Genomic DNA, 17,134 nt, shown 5'->3' with positions numbered 1-17,134 from the left:
TGTGATTTTTTTTTTTAAAGGGTAATATTTGAAAGTAGAGCCAGCGACCCAGCATATTTAACAATGTATGCATACACTGTATTCAATTCCACAGCTCAGAGAGGCCCAATACAAATAATAATACACTGTACATACATATTGTCTCTTTGGAGCCATAAGGGTGTTAACTCTTGTACATTACTTACACACAGAGTTAACGCCCTTGTGACCCCAAACAGACGATAACTGCTCATTTACTGTACACAAACGAATCAACATGTACAACAAGTTATGATAGACTTGATACAAGTGTATTTATTGTCAAATAATATAGTATTTTTACAAGATGTATTATATTTATTTCATGTACATATACATTTATTATCATTCTTATTATCTATGAATTCATGTCATAGCATTATGGAAATAAAATCTTTACAACCATAGTTGAATTCAGTGATAATTGTATGATTTCTTTCTTTAAATATTTTTTTTTATTGATACTTGATCTAAAATACAATGTTTGAATGCTGTTTGAACTGTCATAAGAATGGCTTTGTTTAATAAAGGAAAAAATGAAAACATCTTTGAATATCTCTTCAAAGCTAAAAGAAAAGAAAATTGCACTACCTATCTGGAAATCTCTGATACAAATACACTAAATCAGCATTATTTAAAGTAACAAAATTGCAATAATAACTATACAGCTACAAGTATAAAAGTATTGCCTTGATATGGCTTTGGAAAATGTTTCTGATATGGCCATGTAAATGTTTGGTATTTTACATATATAGCAAATATACACTGTAAAGAAAATAAACTGATATACCTCTACATGTCTCAATATCGATATCAATGATTCAAGTAACATGTATCAACATAAAATAATACAGAGAACAAACAGATTCAGATTTTCACTTCATTTTCCATTTGCTGGGTCAGAAAACAGATCACATGCAATTAGTTTTCTTTACTTCATTCACGTATGAAATGGAAGAACATTTGGTTCAGATTTAAAATATTTTTTTTATTTTAAAAGGATATTTTAGCTTAAAGCTAATCTTGAGCTCTGGTATGGCCATCATATGTAGAGAGAACATGGCTATAACTAATTCTGGATTGTTTGTCCTGCAGGAGATTGATTGTTTGAGCCGGTAAAATAAAAACAAAAACAAAAATAACCTTACAAAAACTTGCTGGAACTCATCTTCAATAAAACTACAACTCTCATTTACAAAAAGTGACATCAGTTAAGCACATGGTGTCAGGCCTACAATACGTTGATTTCCTTTTCTTTTTATGCTCATTACTCAGCCTCTACATTTTCTACCAAAATCGTTTGGCACATGTCCTTTATTTGTAATCTTGAACATTCGGTGAAAGTTTGTTGGATTCTGTGGGAATTTTGTTTCTATCATCACCAGAACTCAAGCTTACGGTATCTTTGACAGTACAGTAGCAAAACAAAAACAAATACAAGATTGAGATTTGAGAGTGGCACTACTTCACTTTGAAAAAGACAGTTCTATCAATTTTATCGATAGCTGTTTAACCTACATATAATATATATATTTGCAATAAATAAAAAACAACGAAACCTGAATTTGACATTGTTGAAAAAAGGATGATAGAAAAGGTATTTCAATTTTTTTCTTAATTCGAAACAGGGTTTTTGTGTTTTTCATTTAGAGTTGCCTTTGGCTTAGTGTCAAACATGTTTATGTTGAACGTAGTAGTCATCTACCCAGTGTGGACATAACTAGAACTTGAATTCACAATATTTCAAGGGATTTATTTGATACTTGTCATTCTTTTGGTCTGTCTGCATCTTTTTGCTCTCTGCTTCTCTCTTGCTTTTAGGAAACTAAAAAAACATTCCTTTCAGAAGAGAAATGTTAAGTAACAAAGATTCTACTTTAAAAAAACGATCAAATATCCCCTTTTTTGTTCGGTATTCAAAGAATGTGAAAGTAAACAACAGGAAAAGTCAGTTTTAAGAAATTTTAGAAAAAGTATCATGATATATGACAATTTTCTTTTTTCATGTCATTAATTCATATTTTCTAATAAAAAGTTTCTGTATGTGAAATAAGGTGGAGAGGGCTGTTTTTCGGTTTAAAAATGTTCTCAAGGTTAATGCATTCTCTAACTCTTCAGCCCTTACTCATTCCATAGCTTACAAACATCTGTCTCATTCATATATGAAGTAAATATGATTATGTTACTTCCTGTTTTTGCAAATATGTGCTTTAACTAAAATTAAATCATAAAGCCTTCCATCTATTTTCGCGTTCCAATTTTCACAAACAAAATGACAGAGATTAACAAACCATGCCTTGAATACATAACAAAGATTTTAATTTATAAATATTAGAACGCAACAGTTCAACTTGATGCTGACTGATTTACTGTGGCTTCGACCAAAGTACTGAGTTCCTGGAAAACTGAGATCTCTATGCTGACCAAGCCAAAAGCATCAATCTGTAACAAGACAAAGACAAAAATAGAAACACATTCTCATAAGTTTATTTGTTGTTAGTAAATCACTGTCAAAATTTACATGATGTAAATTGAGAACTTCAGTTTTATCAATTGATTATTGTATGGAAGTGGAAAGTTGTAAAAGAGAAGTGGAAATTGAAAAGTAATTCAACCATATGACCTTCAAACAAGTGCCTTCTGAACATATTTGTGATTAAAATTTCCTGCAAACAGTTTTAAATACAGAGGTGATAGTGAGCACTAAAAAAAAAAGTTTTCTTTTCTTTTCCTCAACCACCTCCACCTTGAGTAACAAACAAACCAAAAATTGGGATAAAAAATTGCATCCAACAACATTCCCGCCTTTTCAGTAGGAAAATTGGAAAAGAAAGGGGAAAATAGGAAAAGAAAGGGGAAAATAGGGAAAATAAGTATAAAATTCGGAAAGGGTAAAAACAGTTTTAACATTTTTTGTTTAAATTAGGGAACCGATTTAAATCAGGTAATTATCAGGCCTGTAAATATGCAAAATTGAAATGGTTACAAGCCTTTAATTAATGTGTTTGATATTCAAAAGCCATCCATACAAGCAGGGGTTCTATCAGTGAAATAGCAATAATTTATCTGATTTTGTTTAAAATTATCAATACTGTATATTTTAAATGAAAGGCACCTTGTTACATACAACACAAGCGCCTATGTGTACTGGATTATTTGTGTATAACAAGATAGGTGAAGCACACTATGCTTTTGTCATTTTAATTTGCTGCTGCAAGGTTTTGTAGCCATCACATGTGAACAATGCTTAAAGACCCTGGCGGAAGTGAAAAATGAATTAATGAATTTTTTATCAATGGAAAGCTTATAGGTGATGAATTAGAATTGTATCAATTATATGCTATTTCAGTGTCTGTCAAAGGAGTAAGAGCTCCCTGAAAACTCGAAAACTAAAGCTTTGAAAATCAGCAGTTGTCAACCTAAACGAGCTATTGACTTGATGACATCATCTAATGTGGAGTAGGCGTATTCACAATTACTTTGCTATAATTAAGCACACCTCATCGCCTCAGCTATCTAGGCGAGCAGATCAAGTCCAAATTATATGTAGTCACCATAACTGCTGCAAATTTTACCCCTGTCAACCCATAGTTTGGAGGGGTGCAAAAAAGGTTTAAATTTGCTTTTGTGCACTACTGAAAGGAACAATATTTTGTATTCCTATATAGTCATATTTTCATCAATAGGGTCTTTAGATAGCAATTCAAATGACTGCTTTAAATACCTGTTGAGCAAAGAACCTGACATCCAGAGCTAGCTGTAACCTGATCTTATCATCGTCCGACATGCCTTGGTAGGGTGTCGACCCTGCTGCAGCACCGGTCTTCTTGAGAGCCTTGAGCCGCTTCAGACTGTCCTCCATCTTCTTGACCGAGGTCAGGAGTTCTGTGCTGATGGCTAGATACCTAGATGGACCAAAGAAACAATTTATCTTTAGCGCTTTGTAAAATCTCACAAATTTAAACACAGTGCACCATTTCCAGTCCTTCTGTATTCTGTGCTGTAAAGGGGGTAGAGACATCAATTACCGGTATACATATGAGTTATGCGCTATACAGAAACGTTGAATTATTAATATCATTATTATTGATATTCAAGTATAATGTATGTCTTTTGAATGATGAGGTAAATTTATGAAACTGTGGGAACATGGAGTGCACCAACATCAATCCCTCCCACTGTCCTTTTGATTTAAAAATAAATACAACATTTCTGAAAATTACCCTATCAGAATTATTCAGTGAAGGATAAGTCAGGCATACTTTTGTACTTCGTGAAACAACAAGAAATTATACAAACGCATTAGAAAAAGACAAAAACACCTGATATTCGTAACTGTATGATGTCCTCATATTACAACAAATATGAAAAGGAGTAACCTATATTTGTTTAGCCTCTCATTACACAATTTATTGAACTACAGAGGGTAGGCTTTCTGTAAAATTAACGCCATCCAAACTTAATTTTCCCCCTGGTAGACGCTCACATCTATGAAATGGTATGAATTAGGATCATGACTCTAACTTCAAACCAAAGTCTTCTTATTGTGAGTCATGTAAATGAACTACTATTCTGGATTATTATAAGTATTTGCATCCATGTACTTACTCTTTTGTGATGTTTGAAATGACGGCTAGAGTCCATTCCTGTCTCCTGCTGTCTGATAGGATGGCTCGGTGGTCTTCAACGAATGTCTGCAGAGGCTTCAGAGTGCTGCTCACATAGCTTGATGGCTTGCTGGGAACCTGTTGATAGAATAATTTTAAAAACTTTAAGGATGGTCTACTAACAGCAGGATTAATATAAGCACCCTTGTCAACCTTTTCCTACATACATTTTTATTGCCATAGTGTGGCATAGACAAACTTCTTGTGTAATCTAGGAACTACAGTATTTAGTCTTTCACTATTACCTCAAGGAAATAGTGTTTTGTGAACACGACATCAGAAAATGCCTCTTCAATATATTGCTTTACATAAGATATCATTTAATGTCCGCTATGAATTTTTTCCAAGTTATTTCTTCTAAACAGGAAAAATATCTTGATATGACCATTCATTTAATAATGTTTGTGATACCAGGAAAAAACATTAGTCAATAGACATATCAAGGGATTTTGGATGAACTAAATAGATAAAAGCAAAACAAACAAAAAACTAAAAAGTCTTTACAAAAAAAGAATAGATAAATTTCTTATGTCATTCAGAACATATTGCACAGAATCACCCTTTACAGCGATAAAGACACCTACAGCGATAAAGACACCTACAGCAGTCTTAATTAAGTACATTAACAGGCATAGTATGTTACCAGATTTGCATATGCTGTACTTTTGTATGTGTTTGGGGATATTCAGATATGTCGGGGCCTCTACCAACAATACAAAGAAATATTTGTACATGTACCTTCAATCAATACAGGGTTTGACTCTTTACATGGCTTGCATTATTCACTTACCTCTCTGTTGGTCCTCCTGTAGAGCCTTGGGATATCATTGGCTCCTTTCAGATGTACCACACAGAGGGACCCCACCCCCTGGGTCACATGCACGCTGGTGGCTTCCAAGCGAGTCTGAATGGCTGTGACACTGTCTTCCATGGCTTCTACAGAGGCAATCGGAAGTGAAAAATATAAATTACAGTGAAACCTGTCTATAAAGACCAGACAAGGGTGACAAGGAAAGTGGTCTTTATAGGCAGGTGATCACCATGTACAGGTTCCCTTAGTAAATGTTTCAATGAGTAACCATTTTCAAGGGAAACCAAAATTTGGTCTTCACAGACAGGTGGTCCTTCTATACAGGTGGTCACTAAATTGATATTTTTTGTAAGACTAAATCTTGGAAATTACTAGAATCATTTTCATCAGCAATTTCTTTGCTTGACAACCAAAGAGTAATTAATAACCTCAAGAGAGAAAAAATCATTTTCTTCGTATTCACAGACTCAGTTTCCAAGATGCAACTGGCAATGACATCATCAATGACAGCCAGGCAGCAAGTACGCCTTCTGTAATGGGCGTCTGGTTTTGAATATGTGGTGCAAGCAGCATTAGCTCATATATGAAATCCATACTGCTCTACTTCTAGATCAATCTATGAGAAACAAACTGTTGCTATGCAGAAGGTAACAATGTAATCTTATCAGGCAAGAACTTTGAATATGCTATGTTATATACAACCAAATATTTGAAATATGTTAGTTTAATAATTACCTTCCAATGCAGTGAACTCTGTACAGTTGACTAATAAGAGCTTTGGCTTGACGTGTTCCTGAAAAACTTTTGGAAGCTGCAAAGTACAAGAAAGACATTTAAATTCATAATTTAAGGTTTAGAATACACCAAGGTGTGTTTTACTGTTAGCACGATTTTCAGATTCATACTAAAAGCAACAGGGACAGAGGGACTGTGACAGGAATACTCCTGCTATGGGTTGCTACTGGGAAACAACTCTATGACACGAAATTATGATTTACTGTACACATAGAAATTTCTGTATATAGAATCAATAGCATATATACCTTAAACTTCATGTACAAATTGCTGCAGTCTACCTCACTGATGTATAATATGGTTCTTCTTAATTTGTTTTTGTATATGCTATAAGTTTTCATTCTAAGTGGAAATGGAATCTGTTCTCCACTGCAAATAAATTTAAATGCCAGCAATGAGTTGAAGCAGCTTACGCAATGTCATCGCAAAGCACAAATATAAATGCAGCAAACTTTCCACAAATCTATTATTTGTGGTTTTATTTTGTTTGTGGGGAAGGGGGGGGGGGGGGAGGGATATGTTGTTGTCGTTGTTTTTTTGATGTTTTGTATAATACTGACCCCAGCTATGATGGCATCAATATCGGCTACCATCTTGACCAGTTGTGGCAAGGTGACCGGAGGAGGACCTGATGGGATGGGTGATGGTGTTAAACGTTCTCCTCCCTCCCCATCGGCCTTGAGCTCCATTTTGGCTACTGCCTGCAGCTGCCTTTTCTCTTCGGCTGCTTTCCTGCCTTCCTCTGTGATCTACATGTACAAGAAAATTGCAATAAAAATTTGTGTAGCTTTCAATTTCTTTATTGGAATTGAGGAGGCATTATGGCTAAGTGGTAGACCATTGATCCAGTAACAAGGATGTCCTGGTTTCGAAACCAAGTAGATATGCCGGTGCCTTTTGGCATTTATCCTCAAGAACCAAGTCCCTCAGATAGGTCATAAAGCTATAGGTCCTTTTGGTTGCACCTACAAACTTATCGATCTTTTTTTCTTAATAGCAATCAGGTATTTTTTATCACCGACTAATTCATGCGTACACTACGGCTCAAATCTATGAAGGTGGTCAAGTCTAACTTTATCTAGAGCAAAAAAGGGTCAGAACAACAAATAGCAAAAGCTGTCAAAATTTAAGTTCAAATCATAATTTTAGTCTAACCCATCTTTATAACAAATGGAACAAGGCTTTCACCTATCTTTTGTTTCATGGAAACAGGGAAGCAATTTACATATTACATGTTGAATTGAAATTTCCACTTGACCGTGAACTCCATATCTATCGTTTCAAGAAGTTCTCTTTACCTCGGTGTTATAAACCTCATCCACCCAGACGGCGTATCTAGAGAGGAGCTGAAGGGTCAGCTTCCAAAAGCGATGACACAGCGGGGTCAGGAAGACGTTGTCATGCCAACATCTCTGTAGACACTCCCACAAGACCTGGCTGGCAGACAGCTGATACTTAGACCCATCTGTTTCCATTTCAAGATGAACAGAAGGCAAATACATGTTATGGATTGTCTGGGTTGAGAGATTTGAACACTTAGCTAAGGTCAAGGATAGATGATTCAAGCCACACCATGGCACTTTTGTCCTGAAGCTAAACTTTTTATATACAATGTTTCTCTTGACCCAGTGTGTATATAACCCCCCCATTATATCTATCTATCTATCTTTCCATCTACAGTGGTATCTTCTCCTGGCTCAGAGGTTGATTGCCACATTTTCCCAATGGTGTGATTTAATTCCTGTAATTTAAATCAACATGCATGCTCAAGTAAAATGAATAGCACCTGGAATCACAAATGGGAAGGAGGAAGCAAATAAAGGAGGAATCTAGATACACTTACAAATACGTAAATGTTCATCAAATGTTTTTATTCATTTCAGAAAGATACAATCAAATGAAGGAATACCTGGTGCAATGCTGAAAGGAGACATCAGTGCTGCCTCAAACTGCCCTGCTATCTCTTGAAACCTGACAAAGAATCAAGATAAAAGTCTTCCTTTTTGTTCTTCTTCAAATTGAATTCAATTGTGTCAAGAATCATGATCATACAAATAAACTGTTGCTGACATTTTCACAATTAACATCATAAGAATAATTACTTGCAGGGAAACTAATTAACATCATGTTATGGAAAGTCACCCAATTCGGTGATATAACCAGGATAAAGCAGCATAAGATTCACACCTTAATTGGAAGTAGACAGGCAGACTCCACTTGGTCATGAAAGCACTGTAGGTAGGATGGGACCTGAGACGCTTCACGCTGGCCTGGGAGCCGCACTGCCGCTCAAACCCATCCACAAAGTCTTGAGTCAGTAGGAATTTCTGCAAGAAAGATAGGAAAGCAATGATGAGTTTGAAGCAGTTGACACACTTGTAGTAATCATAGATATGGCAGACTTCAATGGATAACTCATTTAGAACAAGGTTAATCTGTCACGAGGTCTAACTATTTAAAATTCTTGTTATGTATAAGTAATATAATTGTCTTGTTATGTTGTGTGCTGAGAGCTAGAAAACCGTACCTGCTCATAGACGTTTTCTTTATAGAGTCTTGGCGCCCTTCTGGCTTTCAGCACATGACACCATGTTGTTGTCTCATGTTTCACATATTACATGTTACACCAATGGAAAACAAATTTCTGTATTATATATCGTCCGTTTTCACGAAGTGATGGTAGTGAGGAAAATCCGCACGCAAATTGTATGGGATTTTCATTCACTACCGTCATTTCGTGAAAAGGGGGACAATATATGGACAATAAAATCTTGAATTTTGAATCTTGAATTGCGACAAGGTCTTTTTGCCACAAGTTACACTTATAAAAAGATTAAACAGACACAGAGCTGACCAAGTGGATGTACCACTAGACCGTCTCGCATCTCACATACATGTTTGCAAAGTTTCTTTTAAAGAAGGACTATGTCTCACCTGGTGGAATACATCAGGGTTGCCGGGGGCAAAGATGGACGGCGTCCTGGCCTCTAGACTGCTGGCTATCTCAGGCCATGCAGCATTGACTGGGAAGTCATAGCCTCTCACTATCTCCTGTCCACTGGCACTGGAGGTGTTTAGGAAAAATAGAACGCTTGGGTCAGATTGTTACACAGTCAATGCACACAATTTTATGATATGTCAAAAACCACACAACAAACAGTGGTGCCGTCATGAATATTGCTATACTCGAGTAAACATGTATTTTAAGTAAATTTTTATTAAATCTCACTTGTGGAAAATTTGTTCACAATAATTTACAAAATAGATTTATAACGATTCATTTTTGCACATCAAGCAACACAATATATTTACGATAACTTCATAAATATTCGAACAAAGCATACACAAATTCTTTTTTCACTCTCTTGATGATTTGTTGAATAGTGAGTGGTTGTTGCCTGGTGTAAATTACAACTGATTATCCAGATACAGTGAGGAAGCAAGTACATGCTAACAGGAATCAGTTGGAGAATATTGAGTCCTAGCACAGGAACATTGATCCAATTTCAAACCTACGTCCCCTCCCCTTGAATGGTCCAAGATCAGTACCCTAACCACTCAGGCATGGCATGATTACAATTAGGTCTTACCTTTGACTTGGTGATGTGACCTCACGGATGAGGTCACAGTGCTTGGGAATGAAGTCTAGGATTCTGGAGTACATGCCTTTCAGACCCTGAGGATGGTTGTGAAGGAAACTCTCACTGATGATCTGACAGAAAAAGAAAACAAGAGTGTAAATTGTCACTGACATGCCCAAATATGTGTTATATTGTGTTACAGGTGTTGTGGTCTAGTCTGGGGTCTAGTATCTGGACTGTAAACTATAAGGTAAAGGGTTCAAATCCCTGATACAGTAGTCACATCCTTTGGCAAGACATTAATCTACATTCGCCACACTAGAACCATTCCTTAAATACACTAAGTTCTATGGTAGGCAATGCAAAAGCCAGGGTAATAACATCCAAAGTCCTTTGGAAGGGCATAGAATCATTATTTCATCATGTGAAACGTGCTATACAAAAAGAAGATATTATTGTTATTTTCTTTATGCTTTCACTTTCTGTCTAAATAAGCCATACTAGAAATTACAATTTATCTAAATGTTAGTCACTACTCATGCCTAGAATCGAATCAAAGATATTTCAGTCTACTAATATCAAAGCTAATCAGTCTCTAACATGTGAGGGAGGTGATCCAAAATGGGAAGAAGATGATCATGAAGGAAATAAATAGAAAGAGCAACCAACAATGACACAAACAGGAAAGTAGCGAGAAGGAAAGGGAACACAAAGGTCAAAGGTGGAGAGGATCGATAAATAGGATCAAGATAAAATGATCACTTACCTCGTCTAAGTACGGTTTGACAGCAATCTGTCTAAAGAGGGCCTCAGCATCCCTCATCTTATCTATGGTGGCATATGTTCTCAGGCACTGACATAGGACATTGGTGTCCCCAGCTCCCAAGCCCTCCCTGAAAGACTTCTCAAGACTGTGCTGGAGGGTCACGGTAATGGCAGCTATCCTCTGTGGAAATGAAAAAAGCTCTGTTTACATGATTTGCATACCGAGTGAGGTCACAAACATAACTTAAAGGCAATACTAGAGAAAATTGCAAGAGGGAAAACATTTCCTAAGAAAGTGCCAGTAGAGACACATGGTAAAGAATACCCATTGAGACATTCAAATTCAATGTTCATGTATGAACGTAATCTGAAAGACTTCTCTAGACTATACTGGAGGGTCACAGTAATGGCAGCTATTCTCTGTGTAAATAAGAATTAAAATTTTGCTTCAGTCACTCGACTCTCTGTTAATAATAAGAGCCATTATACAGTCTTTGAGACCGTCCTTGAAAGATTTATCTAGGCTGTACTAGAGGGTCACCATAATCTGTGTTTTGGCAGCTATGATCACTTTAAACTTTAAGCTACCTGTTTTGCATACCAAGTGAGATGGCAACATAACCTCTAGGTACTACTAGAAAAATTACGAGGGGAAAAAAGTTCCTGAAAAAGTTCCAGTACAGACACATGTTACATAATGATTACTATTAACAAAGAGAACCTCTTGAGTTGTTCAAATGCAATATACATGTATGTGTGTTTTCTGTGTTATATATATCATGTATTAAAAAATGTTTTATGGATGAATGTCCCAAACAGAAGACTATTACTCATCAAACTATCGACAACAAAAAGAGGAATTCCTGCCCATTAGAGTTACTATTTCACCTTAAAGATACTATGTCCCTTTTGCAGCCAACTTCAAATTCTGTAGAACTTTGCAGGAATTATAAATATGTCATGTATGTCCTATCTGTGAAATTTAAACACTAGCAGTGTCCTTATATTCAAATTATGCAAAGAAACCCATTTACCTGCTAGACTTCACTGTCAGACACTATTGTCAGTATTGAGTGACTGACTGGCTTTTTTTCTTCTTTGGTAATAACATACATAAAATGAGCTGTAAAAGATTTGTCTACATCAATAACCCACTTTTTGTAATAGCCAAGATTAAACTGATTGAATCTTTGCGCAGCATAAAACGTACGACCATGCGGTACAATGGTCTGAAAATCAAGACTATTACTTATTGGCTCTATAGCTCCTCAGTTGATTTGACAACTAAAAGTCGTTATTTTCCCACTTAAAGACATTTTTAAGCCCCTATTTTTTAAGGGGAGTTCTAAATTAGTATTATCTTTCAAATGCCATTGGAATTTAACCTTTTCATTTTTTGTGCCTGCAAAAGGGACATAGTACCTTTAATATCATCCACATGTTATAGTTCGCTATCATTCACAATCCATGATTGTCATAGAAATTGATAACTTACAAATTACATGTGTGAGATACATATATTAGGTCATCCTTCATAGATTTTTGATGCAAATTTCAAATTGATGCAACTAACTAAACTCATACTCACAGGTCTAATTTTCTCCACTAGAGGGAGTCCTTTGCTCTGAGTTACGTAGTACTGTAGCTGGTTAAATTCCGATGCCACTCTCTCAATTTGCTGGCCAGTAAGTTCACTAGAAGAATACATTGTGTTATAAGAAATTTACAGGTTATTATGATCTTTGCCCAAGTCTAAATGCATTGTGATACATTTCCCAATACCTGTTACATTATAAGAAGGTCATCTCTTCCTTTTCCTTTGTATCCTAAACTTGGAGGTGACCACTCCCTTCCCCCCCCCCCCCCCATTCCATCTCTTTTAGCATCACCTTCTGTTTGACCCTTGCTCTCTTTGCTTGTTCTTCTCTTTTCATATGTGACTATGCTGTTGTTGTTATTATGAATCAGAAGAGAAATGAATTGATCGTCATGTAACTAAGAAATCTGTTGTTTGAGACAAGTTTGTCTGCATATACCATAGGTAGGACATGATCCTCAGTTACTCAGTCCCTCTTATAATGTTTCATGTCGTATGTCTACAAATGTCTTTCCTGAAATACATGCCAGTGCATTCTTAGCATCCCAGTCATAGATAATCAAGAAATGAACTCACATGCTTGTGTTGTCCTGTGGTTCACTGTCTTCTGTAATCCTTAGAATACCCTCCATCTTCTCCACAGACTTCACTATGTTCATCAACCTTTGCAAGCATGCCTTTGATGGAGGAAAAATACAGATCAATAGTTTTCTTTTCAAGATGTGTTCTATAATCTTTAATAAAAACTGATAGTCTGATACCCCCACCGGCCCACCCTTTCAGTCAAGTCCCTCTTATCTCTGTTCTGTTGATCTAGGCTTGCATCCATACAGTTACATCTTGCACTCTGAAAAATATTGATAACTTGCAGATCAGCCAATCAAAATACACCAGAAAGGAGAGCGATTAGCTCTTGAAAGCTCCAAAAGAGCTCTGGTATAATAACTGTGAGAAAAAAAATCAAACTTATACATCACCAAATCCTAAAAGAGCTCCTATAAACAGAAAGGTTTTTGTTTACACTGCTAGTAAGCTGTTACTCTATCTCAAACTTCATTTCATTCTAGTATAGGATGTTTGAGGTAATGATAAATCTTCCTGACTTTCAAAGATTAAAAAAATGCATTCATGAGATGATAATGATGTTATTAAATTTTCCCATCTAGTAATAATAAAAGCTTAAAATGCAAATTAAATTGATAATATCTATTCAGTAAACAAATTGGAATCAATGAAGGGCTGTTGGCACTAGATTTATTTTTTAATTCTTGCTGTCCCTACCTTCTTCTGACGAGTTCTATTTCTGGTAGCCATTTTCTCTTCAACGTCTTGAATGGCTTCATCGATGGCACATCTAACACTCTGTATAACATAACAAACAGTTAATTATTCATAAAGACATTTAAATTTTTCTTTGAAAATGTTTCTACTACACTATCGGATGCACTATGAAAAACAAAAGAGAACAAGTTATGCAGTGCACAGCATTTTATAATTCACAAGTTTACACAGAGAATATCATCAGTTTTGTTATAATGAACTGCAGTTTTAACACAAAAAGCTTCAATCTTCAAAAATGAATAACATTCAAAATTCAACCAAAAAAATAAAATTTTCTAATAAATATTAGAAGATTTTTCATGGGAAGAACAAACCATCTTTCATCATAAATCCATCTACTGGTAGGCTAATTGGTACATGTATATTCATCTAGATTTCAGTTATAATGCAAAGATTAAAGATAAACTCCAGTACTGGTAAAAAAAAATAATTAATTCTCACAGAATCAAACGAAACTTACACTGAATGTTCAAGATTACAAATAAATGACATGTGCCAAACAATTTTGGAAGAAAATGTATACTGGCTGAGTAATGAGCATAGAAAGACAAGGAAACCAAGGTAGTACCATCCCCGACACCATGTGTGTTGTCCCATATATAGCTTTCTATGTGAGTGTTTGTTACTTTACCAAGACTCGGTCAAATTTATTATGATTTTGATGACTCCAGAACCTTGCAGTGCACACCAATACTTACATGCTACATGATCAACTGTTTCTGATCCTTTCACACCTTTTCTTTCACAATGCAATCGCATTACCAGTACTAAAGTTTAGCTTTAACAAAGTGGAAAAAAAAAACTTACCATAACTTCTTCTCTGAGTTGACCAAGAGGAACTGAGAGATTGCCAATGGCCTTGTCCATTCCAACCTGTTTAAATGATGTAGAATTTTACAAACTTATAAATAATGCAGATAGAGACCAACATGTATAATGCCACTCGTATATAAGAAGACAACAAAAGAGGAATATCACATTGGTCTTATATACATATATATATATATATATATATATATATATATATATATATATATATATATCTTAAATCTATCAATGTTTACATATTTTTATTTTAAATTCTAGACATTGAAACATACCAATATATTGAATATGCAGCATTGCATAATCTCTAATGCTATTTATAACTAGGATTCTGTCAATTTACCAGGTTCGATGAGAGATTGACAAAGTCAGCATAGTCCTTATTGATGAGTTCCACCATGGCATTCTTGAGGGTCTTGAAGTAGATGTGAAGATCCTCTCGCAAGGTTTCCAACTGGACATGATGCCTGCATTCTGCCACAAAGCTATCCACATCAAAGTCGCCCTGCAACCATGTTGGAAAGAAAAACAAATGATATTAATCCCAATACCATTCCCACCATTCCCAAGCTGTTTAAAGGACTAGTGCGCCCCCTCCTTGAGTATGGAAATGTAATCTGGTCGCCAAGGTACATTTCAGACGCAAAAGCTGTGGAGAGAGTACAGAAGAGAGCAACAAAGATGATCTCCACAATGAAACACCTACCTTACATAGAGAGACTTAAATACCTAAACTTGCCATCCCTTGAGTACAGGAGAAGGAGAGGAGACATGATTCAGGTGTACAAGATCATTTATGAGCATGACAGACTCAACCCTGACCACTTCTTCCAACTAGCAGACACACCAACAAGAGGGCATAGTCTCAAGCTTTCAAAGCCGAGGTGTAGGACAAATGTAAGGAAGAACGCATTTAGTCACAGAGTGATTGACGACTGGAACTCTCTGCCTGAAGTAGTAGTTCAGGCTCCCACCATAGACGCCTTCAAAACCAGGCTTGATCGTTGCTGGAAGGAACAGTGTCATATCTCTCAATACTCGAACTGATTTTTTCAATTTCTTTGCTCCTGGGACATTGTACATGGTACATTGTCCAGTCAAGATGCAACCTCTTGCCCCTCTGCCTCCCTTGCATATAATGAGAATTATTATTAAAGAGTATGAGTAAAAGAAGATAGACCAAGAAGATAGACCTGGAAGCTCGACTGCTGTCTCAGCATTCTTCCAGTATTTGCGGTAAAGGTAAAGGAAATACTTAGAAGACAAAATTGTTTTTATTTGTAAATGTTATGAAATCTATGTACCCGTTCTGGGACTTTTCTTGCACATGCAGCACTTGTCCATTTCTTTTCTTCAGATTTCAGAGTGTTGATTTTTAAACTTGCTAACAGCATTGGGCTGTAAATTTTCAGAGGTTTGAAATCACAAAGAGAAATATTTTGGTTGTCTCTTATTAACATTGTTGTTGTTTCATTATGAGAGGGAAAAGGGTTACTCTGTAAATGGAGATTATAAATCAAGAGAATTCCAAGTTCTCACACTGATTTAGATCTGACATTCATTTAGAACCTAATTTTATTAACATTTCTGAAATGATGCCTTGTCTTTGAACAAAGCTTTAGATCAGTAGATGCATGAAAATGTTATCATAATTAAAAAGTTTGGTTTTTCTCTCTCTTATCCACTTCCTTACAATAGTCATAAGGTGTTATTTGCTTTAAATTTGAGACTTTTTTTGTCTTTATCTGATACCGAGTTCGAAGCTTAAATAGCAAAGGCAATTAACATGATTGATACTTAGACAAGAATGTTGCAATGTTTTTGTTAGCCGCGCCGTTTCGTCGCCTTTCACCGTCTTCAGCTAATTCAGCAACTCAGCATTGTTAAGTTTACTTTGATTGAAGTAGATGTCGTTTCTTACAATAAAATATGGGAGGACTAATACAACAAAAGTCTTATGATATTTGCTGAAGTTAATATGTTGTTTGACCTTCCTTATGCAAGTTACGATACGAAGAACAAATTTTCATCACCACACACATTGAATTTAACGAGTGGGACTGAAGTAAAGGAAATTTCATAATTGAAGCACTTACCCTCAAAAATATATCCTGATCAAAGCAAAGTGATGTTTGATCCGTCCCAACTGGTAAGAGCTTCAAATTCAAAGACATTTTTATGCTTTTAGGGATAAATTAGACCACCTGTATTGACTAAGAGAAGGGACTTCGTCTTCGGTTACACTTCACAAGTTACGATAGCTGATAGCGGCCACGTCCACGTCCACCACATAGGTACCGGTATTGATCGCCCTCGGCCTCTGCGCTGCACTGATGATCGTCGAGTTCGCTGAAGTAGAAGAAGAAGAAGAGGAGGCGAAGAAGAAGAAGAAGAAGAGGAGGCGAAGAAGAAGAAGAAGAAGAACAGGAAGATTTAATACCCGGATGTCTATATGCGCTTTACACAGATGATAAAAGAAAAAGAAAATACGAGAGAAGAGGAAGAGGAGGAGGTAGAAGAAGAAGAGGAAGAGAAAGAAGAGGAAGAGCAAAATGATGAAGAAATCGAAGAAGAAGAAGGAGACGTTCACTCCAATCAGCATCTATTTCTGAGTTTTTAATAATAATAATAATAATAATAATAATAATAATAATAACAATAATAATAATGATGATAATAATAACAATAATAATAATGATGATAATAATAACAATAATAATAATAATAATACTAA

The 17,134-nt window shown here is 35.7% G+C and overlaps 1 protein-coding gene across 1 annotated transcript; it reads right to left on the bottom strand.

The window, feature by feature from the left end:
- Window positions 1-268: 268 nt before the first annotated feature.
- On the bottom strand, window positions 269-16,732 carry LOC589392 (conserved oligomeric Golgi complex subunit 2). Its single transcript, XM_030998534.1, has 18 exons — window positions 16,497-16,732; window positions 14,744-14,905; window positions 14,383-14,448; window positions 13,516-13,596; window positions 12,811-12,911; window positions 12,226-12,331; window positions 10,639-10,818; window positions 9,882-10,003; window positions 9,226-9,355; window positions 8,479-8,618; window positions 8,201-8,262; window positions 7,590-7,756; window positions 6,852-7,040; window positions 6,232-6,307; window positions 5,476-5,621; window positions 4,627-4,763; window positions 3,743-3,923; window positions 269-2,460 (listed from the first exon to the last, which is right to left on the bottom strand). Exons 1-18 carry the CDS (start codon window positions 16,572-16,574, stop codon window positions 2,365-2,367), a joined length of 2,220 nt encoding a protein of 739 aa, XP_030854394.1. The 5' UTR covers window positions 16,575-16,732; the 3' UTR covers window positions 269-2,364.
- Between the last annotated feature and the right edge of the window lie 402 nt (window positions 16,733-17,134).

This window comes from Strongylocentrotus purpuratus, unplaced genomic scaffold (genome assembly GCF_000002235.5).
Source record: "Strongylocentrotus purpuratus isolate Spur 01 unplaced genomic scaffold, Spur_5.0 spur5_scaffold_5, whole genome shotgun sequence".
Lineage (NCBI taxonomy): Eukaryota > Metazoa > Echinodermata > Echinoidea > Camarodonta > Strongylocentrotidae > Strongylocentrotus > Strongylocentrotus purpuratus.
This window is presented reverse-complemented; position numbering and strand designations above follow the sequence as displayed.